Source organism: Suricata suricatta, chromosome 15, assembly GCF_006229205.1.
Source record: "Suricata suricatta isolate VVHF042 chromosome 15, meerkat_22Aug2017_6uvM2_HiC, whole genome shotgun sequence".
Lineage (NCBI taxonomy): Eukaryota > Metazoa > Chordata > Mammalia > Carnivora > Herpestidae > Suricata > Suricata suricatta.
The window spans coordinates 21,916,719-21,937,906 of NC_043714.1; the positions used below are offsets into that span (position 1 = coordinate 21,916,719).

The window sequence follows — 21,188 nt, forward strand, 5'->3', positions numbered from 1 at the left end:
CAATGAAAATGAATTAAGAATAGCTGCATGCCTCAAAATAAGTGAATTTCAGAGAAAAAAATTTAAGACAAGAAAAGCAAGCACAGAGAATACAGTATGACACATTTTATGTAAAGCCCACTAAAATGACAAAACACTGCTGAAATTAATCAAGATCTCAATAAATGGACAGGCATATGTTAATGGATCAGAAGACTCAATATTCTTAAAATGTCAAGTCTCTTCAAACCGATCTATCAATTCACTGCAGTCACAATCAAATCCCACCATACCTTTTCTTGTAATACTTAATAAATTAGTGCTAAAATTAATGTGGAAACACAAAGACAGATAACCAAAACAACTTTGAAGAAAAGAACAAAGTTGGATGATTCAGACTGCCTGATTTCAAGATTTATTATAAAGCTATGGGAATCAAGAGACTATGTGTAGTAATGGAAGGAAGATAGACAGAGAGATCAACGAAGCCACCAACACCCAGAAACAGACCCATACATATATATGGTGACAAAGGTAGAAAAGCAATTCATTAGAGAAAGGGTAGTCTTCTCAACCACTGATACTGCAACAACTGAGTATTCATATGCAAAAAGCAAAACAAACAAAAAACCCCCCACAAACTTCAATCCATACCTCATACCATTATAAAAATTAACTCAAATGGTTCACAGACGTAAATGTAGTATCTAAACTATAAAGTTTCCAATTGAAAATCTAGGGGAAACTTTTGTGACTTGGTTAGGTGACAATTTCTTAGATACAACACTGAAATCCTATTCCATAAAAAAGAATAAATTGGATTTCTTCAAAATTAATAATTTCTGTTCTTTAGAAAGGACAAGTCACAGGCTTGGAGAAAATATCTGCAAATCACAGATATGATAAAGAACTTGTATGTGGAGGGGGAGTGAAGTAGGTGAAGGGGAGTAAGAGGTACAAACTTCCAGTTATAAAATAAGTCATAGGGACATAAGGTACAACATAGGGAATGTAGTCAAGGACACTGTAACAACTTTGTATGGTGACAGATGGTAACCAGGCTTAACGGGGATCATTTCATAATGTATAAAAATATTTAATCACTATGATGTATACCAGAAACTAATAGGATATTTCATGTCATTGATTATTCAATAAAGACATAAAGAATTCTCACTGGAAAAAAGAACTTGTATCTATAATGTATGAAGACTTCTCAAAATTAAATAATAAATGTATCATTTACAAACACAAAAACAATGCTAAATATCATTAGTCACTGGAGTAATGTGAATTAAAACCACAATGAAGTATCAGTATGCATGTATTTGTCCAACTGAAATTTAAGACTATATTATGTATTAGAAAGGAGGTGTAGCAACTGGAATGACAGCTGAGGAGAATGTAAAATGGTATACTCATTTAAAAAAACAATTGGCAGTCTCTTAAAAGGCTGAATATATACCTACTAAAGGACCATGCCATTCACTCCCAAGCATTACCCAAAAAAGAAAAAGAACATTTATGCCCATAAGACATACACACATATCCATAGCAGCTCAACTTAAAGCCCAAAATGAAAAACATCCCAAATAACCACCAGTGGGTGAATAGATAAACAAAGGGTGGTATAACCATATAACAAAATACTACTTAGCATTAAAACAGAGTCAAGGGCTCCTGGGTGGCTCAGTTGGTTGAGCTTCCAACTTTGACTCAGGTCATGATCTCACGGTTCAGGGACTCAAGCCCTGAATAAGGCTTTGCACTGACCACACAGAGCCTGCTTCGAATTCTGTATCCTTCTCTCTCTGCCCCTTCCTCGTGGGTGCATGTACATTCTCTCTCTCTCAAAAATAAATGTCTAAAAAAGCTTTTTTAATTTAAAAAAAAAAACAGAATCAATAACTGTTACATGTAACAACACTGGTGAATCTCAAAATGGTTCTGCTAAGTGAAAGAAGCCAGCCAAAAACAAAGGTAGTTGCTTGGGAACGGAGGGTGGAGGGATTACCAAGGGACACAAGGAAACCTTTGGGAGCAATGGATAGATTCATTATCTTGATTATGGTCCTGGTTTTACAGGTGTACACATATAGCAAAACATATCAAATAGTATATTTTAAATATGTACAGTTCATTATATGTCTATTATACTTCAATAAAGCTGTTATAAAAGCTAGCTAATCAAATACATTTTTTTCAGTAAAACAAACATATAGTAAAAGTATAAGGTAAGGGAATGTTAAACATAAAACTAATATTGTGATTCACTACGTGAGGTGGTATCTGGATGGACAGAGGAGGGGCCTACACACAGCTCCAGTCTCACTGAAAAATATTCTATATTCAAGTTGGGCAGTAGGTCTTCATTTAATTTAATATGCTTTTTAACTTACATACAAATACTATATAAGCCATTTAGAAGGTATTCTATTTTTAATGTTATATGGGTAATGCTTGAATAAAGCTTTTAAAATGTTTTTTTTAAAGAAACTGACATAAAGCTACTTTAATGCCCTCTAAAAGGTTTGTTTTTACAAAAAGAATCCTTGTGAATCAAATATTCTCTGTGCATACGAACTTTCTTATTATTTCTAGAAATGATGCTTTGTATTTATCACGTGGGCAGAACTTTATTTCCACCTGTGAAAATTTTTTCTAAAACAAGTATTAGAGACAAGGGTAATCACTACGTTACAGACTATGTACGTCACACTAAACATACATAGTCAGAGCTCTTCCTGATAATCAGTGGCTCTTGATCATACCTAGTTTGGTGCTGCAGGTCAGATCCTGCAGGGTCTTTTAATTTATGTTTAGGAGTCTGGACTTTATCCAAAAAGCAATGGGAAATTACTAAAAGATTTCAAGCAGAGGCATGACAGGATCTGATTGGTGTCTCTAAAAGATAACACTTTTTAAAAGATCAGTTGACAGGATATCAAAAGTACTTGTAGGAAGGCCAATTAAAAACCTGCTTCAGCAGTTCAGGCAAGAGAAGATTTTGAGTTGAACCAAAAAGGTGGCAGAGAGATGGAAATAAATGAACCAACTTAAGAAATACTTAAGTGATAGATTCAAGAGGACTTGATGATTGATTGGAGATAATGGTTAAAGAAAAGTTAAAAATGACTCCCAGGTTTTTTGTTTCAGCAGCGGGATGGTGATGCCAGGCACTGTGATGAGGAATGCTGGAGGAGAAGGAGTTTATGAGGAGTTTGATGTGCCTGTGAAATAAATAAGAAGTGAAGATGTCCAATAGGTAGCATATAGCAGAGAAGACTATCTGGGAATCATCTTTCTAGAGACTGAATTGAAACCCTGGAAGTATGAGGAGCAGCCTGGGGGCAAGAAACAGAAGAAAAAGACTGAGGACTTCAGTACTGCAACAGGTGGAAGAAGAGGAGAGAAAAGGCAAATTTTAGTTTCTGATAAAATACTGGTTTCTATCTCTACTTAATAGCAAAAAAAAAAAAAAAAGAAAAGAAAAAGAAAGAAAGAAAGAAAGAAAGAAAACTAAATGAATTATAAATGAAGGACTGATAGGAAAAGACAAATACAGACAGTAAGGTATAATCTAAGAGTGGGAGATCAACAAAAAGGTAAAGGGAGCTTCTGGATCTAGCACTAGAAGTATGCCTAGTTCCTGAACACATTCAGGTAAGTATGTCCTTCCACTGTCATTACTCTTATTTAATTTGCCTCTTTTATAAAAACGTTTTTAAGTTCTAAAACATGGTTGTTCATATGGATTCCAAAGACAAAAAGCCAGATGCATAAATCCAATTAGATAATAATGGAGTCTGAGAACATTAAGAATGGCTGGTTTTTTCCCTTGACTGAAATTAACTACTAGCATCTTTGACAATTAACTTATTCCTTGGATATCATGTCTTATGTTATCTTTCCACAAACCAGTATAGACAGTCTTGTAACAGTTGTATCCAGAAAATTTTATCTCCATCAGAAACACTTCTCTAAAGTCTCATCTTATGGAAGAGAACCATATTAAAAAACAAAATATAAATCCAAAGATGTAATCAGAACAGTCTACATTTTAACAAGGTAATGACTCTGTAGAGTTAATCTTAAAATCCAAGAGGAGTTAACAATCAACCAGTTTCAAATGGGCACTGGAAAGGGTTCAGACGTGACTGGACCTGGAACCCAACTGTTACATGATCTTCGATAAGTTTCTTAAACATCAAGGACCTCATCTGTCAAATGGGATCAACAGCTAATTAAGAAAATTAAATAAAATAATGCTATGTTTTATTACTTTAAATAAAATTAAGGTAAATCATCAATAGTTTATTCTCTATTTCTATTGCATAATAAGGAACTGTAGAGCCCTCATGTAAAGACATAAGGAAGAGATGAAAATGCTGCAAACCAAGATATTATTCCAACCTGACCCATTTATTGGCCCACCATAATGTGTGATCATACTTAAAATTATCGAGATTCCAACTCACTGTATGTATGCTGCTTTCTTAAAATAACCTTACATTTCAGAAGATGTCTATAGGCCTTATTTTAACATAAGACAGACATGGTACAAGTAATTCCAAGTGTGATGTATGTGAGGAAAAATGTAGGAGGCTAACCTACTCTGGGAGTAGAGAACACAGAAGGCTTCCCTGAAGAAGTCAAGTGTATGCTTAGATAGGAAGAAAATCCTGGAATAATATGCTTATTAAGTAGCAGCAAATAATTCTGAGAATTTAAAATGTTTCTCCTCCCAACCCCCAGGGAATAACATTTAAACAATAATCTTGTTTTTAATGGCTATAGTTAAAAGCAACAAGGGTTATGTTTATATCCTACATAAAAATGTGTAGATCTTTTCTAGCCTAATGGCTCATTATTCATAACTTATTAAGATTAGATTTAGTTTAATAAATTTCATGGAAATTACTGTGACCAGTTTTATGCTGTCATTCTGATGTAAAACACTGTTCTTCCATCATGGAAGAGCTATAGGTTTTAATCATAAAAAGATTAAAACAAAAAAAAACAGACAGACTCACTAATACATAGAACAAACTAGTGGCTGGCAGGGGGATGGGACGGGGAGGGGTGGAATAGGGGAATGGGATTAAGAGGTATAAACTTCTAGTTACAAAATAAATAAATTACAGGGATAAAAAGTACAGCATAGAGAATATAGTCAATAATATTATAATAATGAATGGTGACTAACAGCAACTACACTTATCCTGGTGAGCTATCGGTAATGTGTAGAACTGTCGAGTCAATATATTGTACTCCAGATACTAGTCTCTCACTGCATTTCTACTATACCTCAGTAATAAAAATTCTAAAAAAATATTTCAGAAAACAGACCACCGATATATTCACATACATCTATAATTGAAAAAATAGCTAGATACTGAGTAACAACAGTTCATCTTTATTGAACTCTAATTACTTGTATTGAATAAATATTTAACAATAATTACGAATGCATTCTGTGGGTTATTTAAGTTAACACATAACAATCCTATGAAGCTAGTTCAATTATTATTCCCACTTAATGAAAAAGGAAATGTAAGATTAGAAGAGTTAGGTAACTTGCTCAGGTCACAGGGATTCACACTTAAAACTGAATCCAAACTTTATGTTCTTAAAATCACATACTACTCCCTAAATGTGTGGTCAGAGCATATTAATGAAAGCCAGCCCTCAGAACCACTAGAACTCTTGAGTGGATCTATTTGGCATTAATTTTTAGTCTACTTTACACAGCATGTAGAATGCTATTTCAAGGAATGCATAACCCACACCTTGTCAGTGAAATACTGATAGTACTCATTTAAGAACACATGTTTATGTACTTATTTATGTGAATACATATGCATGTATTTTTAATAAAGCAAAGGTATAAAAGGCAGAAAACCTATAAAAATACCACAGTTGTACCACTGCACAATCTAAACAAAAGAGGTTTGTCACAGCTAAAATGTACAACTGATCCCTGAACAATTGGGGGAGGGGGGATGGCAATGCCCCACTCAATCAAAACTCTATGTATAACTTTGTTTTTTGTATGTATTTTATTCCCCAAGACGTAACTACTAGCAGTTAACTACGTAACTACTAACTAGCCAATGGTTGAGCAGAGGGCTTACTAATAACAGACAGTGAATGAATGCATATTCTGTACTTTCTATATATTACATGGAGTATTCTTAGGCTAAAGTAAGAAGGAAAATGTTATTAGGAAAATCATACAGAAAAAGAAGAAAAAGAAAATTATAAGGAAAAGAAAATACATTTATAGTACTATATTTACAGAAAAATCTGCATATAAATGGACCCATGTGGTTCAAACCCATGTTCTTCAAGAATTAACTGTATTTCATTTTTATAACGCCTTGATTCATAAAGCTAACCCAGAAGTCTGCTAGATAAGTGACACTGAGCTGGCAAGTGACATGCTGGCAACTGAAGGCCTGCTCTGTGAACAGAATTCTAGTTCATTCATATCATACATGAATGCACACTCATAGGCAGTGTCTTGTACTCAGTGCAGATTCAGCTCATTCCTCTTGGGGTGGTTGTTGTTGTTAATGTAAACCAAAAAAAACCTACTCCAGAAAAAGAAAGAGTCACAACATCTTGAAAAAGTGTTTGCTCTGTTTTCTTCCTTAGCAAAAGGCCTGAAAGAATTAGAAACAAAATAGTACCATTTACCTCGCAGGGCTGCTGCGAGGATCAAATGTGATCAAGCACATGAAGTTCTGGGACAAAGATGGGCTCACACAGTGCTTTATATTTACCAGCTGCTGCCACTGTCATCAGCATTAGTATTGCTCATATGATTACTACTCTGTAACCTGTTACCATTTCATGATATCCCAGCAAGTTACCGTATTACAGTGCTGTGTGCAGAAAGAACACCGGGTCGGAGACCAGAGTTGTTCAGGGTACTCTACGTGCCAGGTGAATGAAAAGCAAGCAAATTCTCTGAACACCCATGTTTCATGAAACTTTACTGTAAAAGGAGGGGTACCGTCATCTACCTTACATAGTCCTGATGAGAATCACAAAGTGATCATGAATGGGAAAGTATTTTTTAAACCATAAAGACTGGAAATATGGTAGGCATTATCTTTAGATGAACAAACACATGTGTCTAAAAGCAAAACAGGGGTCATTAAGCATATGACTCTTGATTTTGGCTCAGGTCGTAATCTCTCGATTTGTGAGTTTAAGCCCCACATCAGGCTCAACGGTGTGGAGAGTGCTTGGAATTCATTCATTCATTCATTCATTCATTCTCTCTCTCTCCCCTCTCTTTCCTCTCTCCCCTCTCTCCCCTCTCTGTCCCTCCCCTGGTCACACATGCACTCACTCTCACTCTCAAAATAAATGAAAAACATTAAAAAGAATTTTAAAACAAAACAGACTGCTATTAATTTATAGTCCAGGGCCACCCCCAACTCTGGGACTGTTTATAATCCCTAGGCTTATAGTTATCTGTATCTACAGTTATCATAATATCTGTATAACACAACTAATGTTCACAAGCACACGCTTACCTTTACTATTGTTTTAGGGCGTTTTTTAAAAAATAATTTTGGCTTTTCAACCACAGGAAGAGGCGGAAGTTTCTTAAGCTCCTGCAGCACAGTGGTTGCAGCGCGCTTCTTGGAGAGTTTTTTGCTATTTCCCTCTCCTTCTGCGGAGAACTCTCCCACTGATACCCGGGTAACAAAGCTTTTCATATGTGGTGGTCCACTTTCTTTAATGACCTATTAAATATAAGTAAAATATTTAATATAGGCTCCTGATATAGTGTGATATAGGGTTATCATCGCATGAATCTTTTTTAATACTCATATCATAATCAAAATTGAAATTATAAAAAATTATGCCAAAATTATAGATTTCTTTAATAAAGCTATATACAGATATTATATAGGCACTATTCATTTATGATACTTATGCTTGCTCTATAAACTGAAGAGGAAAGAACAAAAATCTAAATAAATACATTCAATTCACAGTCAAAATTTGTGTTTTACTAGCTTAAAATAGGCAATTCTAATTATGGTGACCCAATTTCTTACGGACCAGAAAATTAAGAACATAAAACATACCATACTGGATTCGGTACACACACCATCCAGAATCATAATTTGTATATAACTGTGTAAATATCTAATTTCTCCTCTGTAAGAGTAAGTTACAGAAGTCCAAGGACTATTTCTTACCAGAGTTCTCTAACCCATAAAGCATCCTGCATGTGGAAGCCTCTCAAAAATAACTTATGGGTGAAAATAACCTCTTTCTGATGGAGACCTTAAAAGCTGTTTTATAGAAAGGAATGTTTACTTTCTGTGACATGACCTTAAAAAGGTAAGTAGACATACCACTAAAAATACCTATTTTTCTAGAGTAATGGATATTGAATCTGTCAGCTATGAATATTCCTAAACCCTGTATTAATGTGCTTTTTAAACTATGCCAGTTTGGGGAGGAAAAATGTTTTCCAAAACCCAAATGCTAAAAACTTTAGTCTCCTTCAAAAGTCTGACCTTTTATAAAAGATTCCCTATTTAGTTAAAGAGTTTACCATATAACTTTACATTAAAGATTTGTCTTCTAATAATACCAATTAGGAAAAGCAAAGAAAAACAACACAGTATCTCAATAATCCAACATTGCTGGGGATAAGAAACTTATGATAAGTATACATTCCATGTAATTTAAGTTTACTAGCTGAAACACCAAAACTGTTTAATAACTTTGATGGACATCCTCCTCAAATTAAAAAAAAAAAGTATTTTACTGACTTAACAGAGAATACTAAATATTTGACTTTTTTATTGTTCACATTAGATCATTATGAACACTGAATACTCTATACTATAATGTGTTGATGCTTCCAAGGAATCCTAAGACTTATAAAACGATTCCTATTCATTGTAGCCTTTAAAAGGCCCATGCTCCAACAAATTTTGAGTATATATAATTACTTTTGATATGTTTTCTGTATTTTCTCTATCATTTCTTGCTAGGACCAACAGGCCATCAAGGACATTGTATCCCTGTCTTCCTCACTCTGCTGCTTTTAACTTGCTAGAGGCTGAGAAATCAGATAACCTAACTTTTTAAGGATTGTGTCTAAGAAGACAGGTTCTCAGTCGAGGTCAGGTGACCTTGACGGTAAATAAAATGTGGGAGCTTTCTAGTAGGTGAACACCACACAATTTGAAGGAAAATTACTCTACAACTCCTTGAGCTTATTTCTGGGGTTTTGCCTATTTTCTAGATATTTGAGCTACAAAATTAGTGGCTTCTTACTAAAGAAAGAATTACAGTAATTTAAAATTTTTTCCCTTTCTATTTCACATGACTTTCATAAATATTTTGTGACATGTTTATCTGGTGGTAATGTAGAGAACTAATTACTTCTTTGTGACTTATTAGTAAGTTAAATTTAAACCTATTTTGGGCCCACAACTTTAGAAGAATTTAGATATCAATATATACGTGTCCTAAAATATTAACTTGAATACTTTCAATTTGATCCTACTAAAAACACCAAACCCTACAGCATATTACAAATTATCTTAGATGATAAATTTTATGATGAAAACTAAATATCATATATACAAGAAGTTTAATACAGAAAAGCCAAAGAGATCAGCAGGAATCCATGATATTATAGTAAGTTCTACTTCCTCCAGGTCCTATATGATTTCATGATAGACAGTTTGAACATAAGGAAGCACACGAACCCTTTCAGGATATTAGTATGCCAGTTAATTTATTTGTTCATTTAGTTTAAATAGTGAGGAGCAGGGGGAGAGAAATGAAAGATCCGTACTGAGCACATACCTCAAAACTGACGGGCATATTTCGCTTCAGAGCAATTTCAAACACTAAGCTGATCTCAGATTTATTTGCATCTTTGTCATCATCCATTTCTTTTCCCGATTCGCCATTCTAAATCACAAAACACAGGACAATTAATCCCCGGTTTGTAGCAAACTGTAAATATATTCTACAACCAAGAGGGCCTATCTAAAATACAGTAAGAAACGAGAAACCAGAGACTGTATCTTGTGGATTCCTATATAACCACAGTAGTTGTGGGCTTTGCTGTGAGGCTTTTTGTAATTTAGTTTTTAGGGTTTTATTTTTCCCCTCAAAGTGGAAGAATAAATGCTGAGCGTGGAAAAATTTTACTCAACTGTATACTAATTTGAGTTTATACCATGTCCCCAGACTCACTTCTCTTTAGAGATCTGTATCCTCTGTCCATTAGAGCATCTCTGATATTCTAATACTATTTGATCTTCTGTAAACACTAAATTGTAGAAGGAATACAGTATGTAAACCAGGATTTTGGAGCTCTATGTCTGGCTCTGGCATCAATTTGGTTATTCACTTCTTTAACACATACTTCTGGAGGGCCTCATAGATGCTGGACCCAGGATAAGCATTAGAGATAAAAAGACCAAGAGACAATATTCCTGCTGTCGAGAAACTTATGACATGGTGTGAAAACAGATAAGCACTGAGGTTAGAGTCATAATGAAAGTGTACAAGGAGAAAACACCTACGCTGGCCATTAACTAAGATGAATCTCAAAGGGGAGGACAAGAGGTTTGATGGCAGGGCATTTGTAGGAGTTAACAGTACCATTTCCAATAACGTAAGTGGACAGCTCAATAAGAAGGTGACTTATAAGACATGTCTGAGCTGGAGATACTATTTTAAAATCAACAGAGAGAGTTGCCAAAGCCATGGGAATGGGTGAAATTACTCAAGATCAGCCTCAATATCCTGGTCTGTAAAATAAAATGGGACTGAAAAAAATCCACACAAATCACTTCCACTTTAAACTCCTCAATTCTAGATTAACACAGTGTAGTCTATGCTCAATAAACATAAGGTTAAAGGTAAGGTAAATGAATGCTATTTCTCATCCTTGGTCACATCCCTAGATCCCATGTTGTCTGAGAAGTGAACTCCAGAGGTGAACTGACGTTCTCAAAGGTAAGGTCATCCTGCAGGAACACAGGAGCCTCGTACAGTACACACGTAATCCGAGAAGCGGATCACAGCAGGCCACCATTCCAGTATTCTTTCCTACCAGAAGAGATGATTTCTTTTGTTTATAAAAATGCATGTATTTGTCTTATCAATAATCTCACTGGGGAACGATAAGGAAGTGACACGTCGCAGTAACATACCTGAGGTGATTTTTCTGGAATAGGCTCATTCTGCAGTGCCTGAAGGGCTTTCATCGCAGCATTGTGTCTAGCAGCTTGTCGAGTCTTTCCTTCCCCAAAAAACTCATTGTTTCCTACAGTCAGCTGAACATAAAAGATCTTGGGCATTGGGCAATGATACCTAAAATAAGTAAATAAAAGCATTAATGTTTGTTCAAAAAAATCATTCTATAATCATTAGTAAGATTTGTCTTCTTGAAAATGATACTAACCATATAATATACTATACCCTCTTATTAATCCCAATAAATTTTTAACCTCACAAATGTATTTATAAAAGATAAAATATGAGTCATAATATCTGTAGATATATATCTCCATGAAAAACATATTAGAGAAAACAATATGAAGCCTAAATTAATATAGTAAACTTTATTCAATTATATCACAGAAGACTTCCAGTAAGAAGTTTTCAGTCAGATTTTGACAGAAGCAAGCCCCTTCAGGGGGACAGAACAGAGATTGAGATTACGATGACTTCAGCAGAAGACAGTTATGACTAGACCTCGGAGGGTCAGAGATATAGAGCTACGACTCCATTCCAAAGGAGTAAGTACTTTGGAAGGTAATAAGAAGATCAGACTGAACATAAGAAAGAATGGGAGGTAAGCCAATTCCTAAGCAGATAAGCAGTATTATAATGGAACGTATTTAAAGAGAAAAATTTTAGCAGATTTGTGTTTAACAAAACTAAGGTAAGGAGTCACAACTAGAAAGCACCAATATGCAGATATGAGACAATAAAAGGGCTGAATGAAGAAAGAACAAACCTAGAAGAAATTAAGAAGAAAAAACTAAGAGAATATGCAATAAATTAATTCAACAAGTTATTTGTGGAGGACATTCTATATGACAATAAACAAAAACAAATGGTACTGGGTAAGACAGACAGTAACTAAAGTAATATGCAGAAAATCTAGAATGTTAGAGATCCAAGTTAAATAGAAAAAGAAGGAAAGGCTCAGAAGTATCTAGGGAGGTGGGCTTTAGGGTGGCCAGGGAAGATCACACTGAGAATATGACAATTATGTAAAGACCTAAAATAACTGAGAGAGGAAGCCACCTGGTAGAGTGCATGTGAGGCAGAGAAATCAGCAAGTGCAAAGGCCTTGGAGCAGCAGTGTGACAAGTATGTTCAAGTAATTCAGAAGATGCTTATCTGGCTACAGTTGAGGCAATCAGAAAAGGAAAGTTAAGAAATGAAAAGAGGTAGCCAGATTCCTTAGGGCCTTACCTAAAAGTTATTGTTATGATTCGACTTTTACCCTGAGTGAAATGGTCAGCCCCTGGAAGGTTTGGAAGAGAAGTAACACATGTGACTTGCATTTTGGAGGGATCACCTAACTATTATGCTGAGAACAGACAGGAGGAGGATGCTGCTGGGAGCAAGGAACTCTACCAGGAGACTGCTGCAGTAACACAGGAGAACAGCAACAGGGACCCACTACGGGGGCACCAGTGCAAATAATGAGAATTCGATTCTGAATGAATTTCAAAAGTAGAACTGATCGGGTTTATAGAAGGATTAGCACTGGAATATGAGAGGAGTCAAGGATGACCCGAGGGTTTCTGAACTGAACAAGAGTAAGACAGTACCTGTACACTGAGCCAGTGGAGACTGCAGAAGGAACAGGTTTATGGGAGGTGGGTATCAGCAGCTCTGGTTCGGGGACACTAAATTATTCAGCCTGTTTAGACATCTAAGTGGAGATGTCAAATGAACGGTCAGATTCCTAAGTCTGGACTCTCGGAAAGAGGTCCAAGGTGAAGATAAAATATATAGATGGAATTTAAAGCCACAGATTAGTGAGAACTCTGTAGGAAGGAGTGATAGGAGGAAGAGTAGGAAAGCACAGGATGCTTCCCAAAAGCTAAATGGGAAAAAGTAGATCTAGGAGGAGGGAGGGGGCAATTATGTTCAAATTATGGTCACAGGTAAAGTAAAATTATGACTAAGAACTAAGACCACTGAATTGGGCAATTTAGTAAAACAAAAAGGACTGATTTCGATGAAGCGGTGAATTTACAACATAATGCCAATAACAAGTTAAGATCACTCCGGTGCTGAAAAATGTCTGTTTTGAAGCAAGGAGAAGTCCAACTGAAGTCCTCCTATGTTTGAGATGATTACTGAACATCCGAAGAGCAGTGTTTTCTATTCAACTTGAGACAACTACACAGAGCCCGTCGTAGAAGAATTCAGCAAGCAGATGGCACTAATTAGTGAAGGCTCACAGAAGGTAAGGACCAGAAAGGGACATCAGCACTGACGATACAGACTCGGGAGACAATAAGTAAAACCACGTGAGTGGATCAGCACCTGGAAAGGGTAAGTGGTAAAGGAACCAAAAAAGAAAGCCTAAGGCTAGGATCTGATTGAGGCCCATGATCAAAAGGCAGGGGAAACAATAGACGGCAGTGAAGGAGATGAAAGAGGGTCAGAGTTAGAAAAGAAATTACAACACAATGTCAGGGAAATCAATAGTGTCAAAAGTAGTGGAGAAATCCAGAGAAGAAAAAAAAAAAAAAAAGAAATGTTTGCTGTTTTAAATTCTTAAAGTCAATTTTCTTGGCCCAGGGTTTTCTATTATTTTGTTTTAAGATAAAATATTTTAAATGTGTTTTCATTATGTCATATGTTCTCATTTTAAACTGGCAAGTACAAAAAAGTTAAAGGAAGAAAAAGATCACTTATAGTAAAATACTTTTAATATGCAAAGACTAAAAAGCATTAAAAACCACAATCTGTTTTGCTCTTCAATTACAAGAACTAGTATACCAAGGTGCACAATCTCCTACTGCATTCCTGAACTGCATTTTCCTGTTATTTTGGATATCCTTAATGCATGTATCTTAAAAGACTAATAAAATAGATGCAGGTTATCTTCATTTTGTATACCACAAAATTCAGTTTCCACCTACACAGCATTTCATGCATATTTTTAACGGGTTCCACTATAAAACTTTAAAACAGACAACCTGAAATCAGAAATGGACTCCTGTACTGAGATCTTACATGGCAAGCTTTCACCACTGAGCAAATGTTTACAATTAATTATACACTTCTGAAAACAGAGGTCCACAACTGGAATGCTGACAGACCTTTAACTACAGGAGAGGGAGTGGGCGCCACTATAATCACTAAGGCCTGCTGACAATTACAAAACTCATTTCGGTTTGCCACAGAGACAAACAAAATTTCTGTTCATTATGACTTTACTGGAATATGATGTCATAACACATAACCATACTGAAACAATCTGCTGATTTTCTGACCCAAATATTAATTGCACACTAAAGAGCCCTTGGGGCCTCTCCCTTTGTGGCCACCAAATATGGCTTTATAAACGTATATGTGTATGCATGTGGATACACATGCATATATGTATATTACACTGTGTAACTGTCAGAGGAGAAATCAAGTTTGCTCTATTTTAACACAAAAAGTAAACTATTCTAGCACTAACAACAGGAAATACCAAGATGAAATGCCTGACTTGTTTTGTTCTAGTTTCACTGCATCCTCTTACTTAAAAATGATTCTTAATATTCTACCCTGCACGGTTGGATTACCTTATATAGCACATCTCCTCCTATCATCAGGGCAATTAAAATTAACCAGAAAGCGCTCAATAACGGCACCCAGACTGAATTATGGTAGAGGTAATGCAGAAAGTTTCTTTGTATGTTAGGTCTTGGTCTCTAAATATTTGTTTCCTTTACTAAAGGAACATTCAGAGTTTATTACTTTGAAGCTTGATATGTTCTAAGTGAATTTCTTTTCTATTTTTATTTATTTCAAACATTAAGCTCATTCTCGGTAAAGTACGTTTCACAAGTGATGTACACATTTCTAAAAATTAGTAGATATTTATGAAATCATACATTGGTATTCCTGAATGATTTCTCTCAATTAGAATTTTCTGATCACTGTTTTTATCTGCATAGTAATTACTGTTAAAAGATGAGCTATGAAAACTCACTCATCCAGGCTATTAAAGTTTCAGAGTCAAATGGCTGATACCCACAGCCTCCAAAATCTATTTTGCAAAGTGCGATTCCACTCATCAGAATTATCCTCAGTGCCTGTTAAGAATGTCCATTCCTGTGATCCAACCCTGATCTGCTTAATCAGTCTCTGGCGATGGAACAAGAACCTTCACTTTAACAAGATTCCTGGTGAATCTTTCATACTAAGAGTCTGAGAACCACTGCTTCTACAATATCACCATAACTAACAATACAGCTTATGTGATTTGATTACTTCAAACTCCACACAAGCAAACAACCATACACATTCCTATAGCAGCATGGTTAGGCTTCCTACCTATCGCTCTCATTTAACCTACAGCAGCTCGGTGAGACAGATGTCCCCATGATCACGAGAGCTAACAAAATTCTCCAACATGATTGTGAGGAGTCAAACTGAAGTCTATCTGACTTCAGAGCTCAGGACTCAGGAAACTCATAAGTCTGTTTCCCAAAAATCTACTTTATCCTCTTCTCTTTTTGTGTTCACATTTGTTTATGAAATTAGGCATGTTCTTGGTAAGCTAGAGAACCTAACAGAGGAGTTCTTTCTAAACCTAAGGTCCACTAGTAGACTTCAGAAGCAATTTACTAATAGCCACTGAAACAAACAGAGCTCCATGATGAAATCCTAGGTTTTTATGGTATGTCAAGCCAAGCAGGATCAAAAAAGAGACACAACTGAGTAACCCATCAAGACTAAAAAGTCAGAAGGTTGGGGATTGCGTGTTACACTGCTTATGGTCTAAGTTTTATAAAGGCTGCTTGTAAGGCCTTTCCCCCAGGCCTCTTTGCCCTCTATCTGCTGGAAGTCTTATAAAAAATAAACAAATAAAATTTCAAATAAAATAAAATAAAAGCTTCCTTTTCTTTAGATCCCTAAAAGTCTTTAGATTTGGCCTATCTTCAAGACATCACAAGTCAATACAGAGTAAAGACAGGATATATATTTGGTTCCTTCGAATTTGGTTCCTTTGAACACTGTTCTGACATTCCTTACACAGTTTTTGTTTTGATTTTTGAGTTAATGGAAGATTTTACATTCTTCTATAAGTATTCATATAAGAATATACATACTTTTATTCTTCTATTTCTATTTGATCATCAGTTATAATAAGTTTCCATACCACATATCCTTGCCTTCCTCCCTATAGTTCATTCATTAATGCCCTCTTTTGTAGACTCGTCTTGTATGAGTCTAAACTGAAATCCATATGTTCTCCCCTACCATTCAGTGACTGCTTTATTCTCTAACATGCCTATTCTCCTAAGTATCAGTTTTACAAGGTGAGAAAGACATATTCCAAATAACATGAGAACTTTCAAAAACTGAAAAATAATTGCCTCATTTTACTTGATAGCATTATTCATAAATCTCAACTCAGCTTAAGTGTTCATATCTCCTCTACAGGTTTATGTCTTGAAATACATGAACATGTTATCTTCTCATCTAATAAGGAGAGGCTTTTGATTTCTGTGTTTATTTCTAACATTGACTGAAAACAGAAATGTCACTTAATCTTTCTCAGTTTAATTATCTGTAAAATATTTGCAGAATCTATGTTTAAAGACCTCTAACAGCCAAAACTTAGAATTCAAATGACATGCTGATTATTTTGACTCTTTGTATGTATTTTGGCACTGCTAAGCATTCTTTTACTTGCTATAGAAAAATAATAGGTTTTATCATAAAGCTATAAAATAGTCCTTGGCACACTTTCAAGCTTGTATGTATATAAAATGTCTAGATAGGAGAGGGTTCTTTCTCTATTCACATCTATAAATTTTGAAAATATATCTTTTATGGGATCTAAATGTTAAGTCTTGAGGAATTTCAAAAATTAGGACCTATTAAAAGAGATTCACAGGGCAGCTGAAAATAAGCTTTAAGGGAAGGGAAGGATAGTCTATTCTATTTGTAGAATTTTTATATTATGTTAAAAGTGCCTAGGAGAAAATACAAAAAGATACGTACTAAAAACTAGGATAGGATGCTTTGAAGTGATGGAATTACACATGATGTTCTCTTTCATAATTTCAATTTTTTTCATAATATGGTTGTACTGGAGTATAAGTCAAAAATATGTAACTGAAATAAGTCTAGTCCCCATCCAAATAAAAGTAAATCTGTGTTCCAAATGTAAATGTGATAACTTAGCAGAGTGACATGTGGAACACAGAATGTAATCCACAAGAGTAAATAATGTGGACTGTGTTACTGATACTAGTACCACAATAAGACTATGGAAAGCATAGCATGTTATTAAAGAACCCCATTTTGTAAATACACAATCACCAGTCTAAATCCTACACTTGGATCCAGCATAAGCCTATTTTTCCCCTTCCCTAAATGAATATCTAGATAAATCATCATCACCATCATCCCCATTATCATGATTACAACAAAAATATACAAAGCAGTCAATGTGTCAGGCACTCTTCCAAGCACTATACATACTAATCTCAGTCACCATAACAACCCCGACTTCATATTCCACATAAGGAAACGAGGAAGAGATTATTTCATTTGCCCAAGGCCACCCCCCTTGAGCTAACATTTAAACCCAAGCAATCTCACCCCAGAGCTCATGATCTTAGCCTCCACATGATCCTGTCTCTAGATAAAAGGAACACCATAAACTGCAGAGGTACTAACTATAAACTAAGGAGAAGTCCTGCCAGATCTGTGGCATTTAAGGCAATTTAAGTCAAGCTAGACCTAAGAGATCAATGGTCACACTGGTTACCAAAAAGAATTCTTGGGAACACAGTAAGTCCAGGAAACCATGTTGGCTGCAATCTTACTACTCTCTCTCATTCTTTGTCTCCTCTTCTAACGTTTTTGAAGCTCATGCTTGAATATTGATGTTCCATTAGGGAAAATGCAAAACAAAACCACAATGACACACTACTTCACACCCACTAGGATGGCTATATTCGAGCAGCCACTATGGAAAAGTTTGGCAGTTCCTTAAAAATTTAAATAGAATTACCATTTGACCCAACAATTTCAGTTCTAGATATACATAAACTGAAATTTAAGGGCACCTGAATGGCTCAGTTGGTTCTGCATCTGACTTCAGCTCAGGTCATGATCTCACAGTCTGTAAATTTGAATCCCACATCGGGCTCTGTGTTAGCAGCTCAGAACCTGGAACCTGCTTCAGGTTCTGTGTCTCCCTCTCTCTCTCTCCTCCTCCCCGACTCATGCCCAGTCTCTGTCTCTAAAAAATAAACATTTTTTTAAAAACCTGAAATTAAAACACTTTTAACCTGAAATTTAAAAATGTATTGAAACAGAGTCATGTGGTGGCTCAGTTGGTTAAGCATCTGACCTGAGCTCAGGTCATGATCTTGCAGTTTGTGAGTTTAAGCCCTGCATTGGGTCAACGAGAGCTCCATTTTGGGTGAGCAAGAGCCCCTCTTCGAGTGAGCATGAGCCCAACTTCTCTCTCCCTCTCTCTCTGCCCCTGGTGGGATTCTCTCTCTCCTCACTCTGCCCCTTGCTCACTTGTGCCCTCTCTCAAAACAAAAACACATACACAAACGTTCACAGCATTACCCATAATAGCCAAAAAGTCGAAATAAACCAAAAGTCCATCAATCAATGAATCACTAAACTAAAGCCATATATCCATACGATGGAATACTACTGTATAGTCTTACAAAGGAATCAAGTACTGATACATGGATATTATGTAGATGGACTTTTAAAACATGCTAAATGAAAGTTAGACACAAAAAACTACATATTGCATAATTCCATTTAGATGAAATGTCCAGAATAGGCAAATCCAGAGACAAAAGTAGTTTAGTGGTTGTCGGGGGCTATGAAGAGAGAAAATGGGAAGTAACTGTTAGTGGGTATAAGTTTATTTTTAGGGGTGACGAATTGTCCTGGAATTAGACAGTGATGATGGTTGTACAACAATGTACATCTGAATGTACATCATACAGAACTGTATACTTTAAAATAGTAAAAATGATAAAGTTTACATTATTGTGAAATTTTACCTCAATAAAGTTTTTTTAAAAATGTTAACTCTCCCTAGGGTTCAATCTACTCAAGACAAGACATTCTTCCTAGGTGATTTCACCTACTCCTATTTACAGTCCTGGCAGACTCCCAGAAATTAACAAATATTTATTAAAAGCCTAATTCCTTCATGCCAGGGACTGCTTTAGTCCCTATGGATGGTGGACTGCCCTCAGGAGACAATCAACAAATAAAACAGTATCAACTGATAAGATGGGTTAGGAAAAAAGTAGAGTAAGACAACAGAGTAATAAGACTAAGTGGGCCTTTAGGAAGTGACATTTGAATAAAGAGGTTAATGAAGTGAGAATTCCAGGCATATGAACGCCTGGAGTAAAAAAAAAATGTTTCAAGCAAATGGGATAGCAAGTGCCAAGGCCCTGCAGGGGTAACATACAGTTGTTTTTTGTTTTTGTTCTTAAACAGCAAGTGTTCTTGTACCTGGAAAGCAGTGAGTCAAGAGGTGAGCGGTACGAAACTTGGTCTGATAAATCAAAATTCAATTCCACATGTGGTTGAAGCCATCCAAGAGGTTTTTAAGGAGGGGAGTGAGGGGCGCCTGGGTAGCTCAGTCGGTTGAGCGTCCAACTTCGACTCAAGTCACGGTTCGTGAGTTCAAACTCTGCATCGGGCTCTGTGCTGACAGCTAGCTCAGAGCCTGGAGCCTGCTTCAGATTCTGTATCTCTCTCTCTCTCTCTCTCTCTCTCTCTCTCTGACCCTCCCCTGCTCATACTGTCTCTGTCTCTCAAAAATAAATTAAAAACAAAAAAAAAAAAAAAGGAGAGTGACATGGTCTGACTTATTACTTAAATTAAGGCTCTAGCTGCTGTTTGTCAAAAGAGAGGCATGCAGAGAGCAGTCGGCAGGCCACTCAATAGTCTAGGTAACTCATCTCTGAAAACAGGAGGCTGAAATGCTTAGGAGAACACACTAGGATTGCAGGCAGTGCTAAGAGTCCACTTAAAAACTGCAGTCCCTATTTCAAGATGGGAACAGTCAGCACAATTGTTCTTCTGTAGCTTCCTGGGTACAAGTGCAAAGTCAGAGGAACTGAACTTAAGCTGTTAGTTTTGAGAAACAGTGTTCAAGCTGGGAGATACTAGAGAGAACATAGGGATTAAGAGAAACTGGTGAGAAATGAGTGAGAAAGTCCAGTGAAACACAGCCCCACGGAATCTGCAAGTTAGTAATGGCTACAACCCCCCTGAAGGCTCTGCTCATGTCTCTTCCAGAAGCACAGGTAACAGTGGACCCCCTGCCCACACCCCGCCATCCCACTGGATAGATGGCTTGTAGCAGAAGCAGCAAGGCATGCCTCCCATGAGTGGCTGACAAGCAGAGCACTTTGACTATACAGAAGGGTCCTTGGAGGAGCAACCTGGAGTGGGGGTGGGAGCCCACCTACTGTATTCCTCTGGGTACCACAGCACACCATCAGAGACACACAAATAACTGGTGCCACAAACAGAGATGTGGAAGCTAACAGTAAGTTAGGAGTGATGGCACAGGAATGGGGGTGCGTTCCTGAGGGTAGCATTTCTCAAAGTGTGGGTCCCCCACAAAGACCATCAGAGTCCTCCTGGTGGGGTCTAGAACACCATTAAAATCCTGATTCAAGGCTGACTGAATTAGACTCTTTGGTGGAGTACAGGAGTCTACATTACTGCCAAGTGATTTTATACATGCTAACGATCCATGGGTCATCTTCCTTTTCCCTGTTTGTGAATGTGAAGGGTTTGATTCCTGGATGCTAACTTGGTTATTCATCTCCCTTACTGAATTCTCTTGCTGCTTCTAGTAAGTTTTTAGTTGGTTCTCTTGCAATTTTCCAAATAAAGAATTGTACTTTTTCTGCCAAAAAAAGATAATTTTTCCTGTTTCTTTCCATTTT

General features: G+C 36.3%; 1 protein-coding gene across 7 annotated transcripts in view; it reads right to left on the reverse strand.

Moving 5' to 3' along the window:
- The window catches only part of STAU2 (staufen double-stranded RNA binding protein 2), a 294,518-nt gene that overhangs the window by 167,775 nt on the left and 105,555 nt on the right, over positions 1-21,188 (reverse strand). For all 7 annotated transcript variants that reach the window (XM_029923407.1, XM_029923405.1, XM_029923406.1 and 4 more), the window contains 3 exons: positions 11,193-11,352; positions 9,832-9,939; positions 7,527-7,739 (listed from right to left, as the gene is read on the reverse strand). In XM_029923407.1, the coding sequence (XP_029779267.1) occupies positions 7,527-7,739; positions 9,832-9,939; positions 11,193-11,352 (481 nt within the window). The remainder of the gene's footprint in view (positions 1-7,526; positions 7,740-9,831; positions 9,940-11,192; positions 11,353-21,188) is intronic.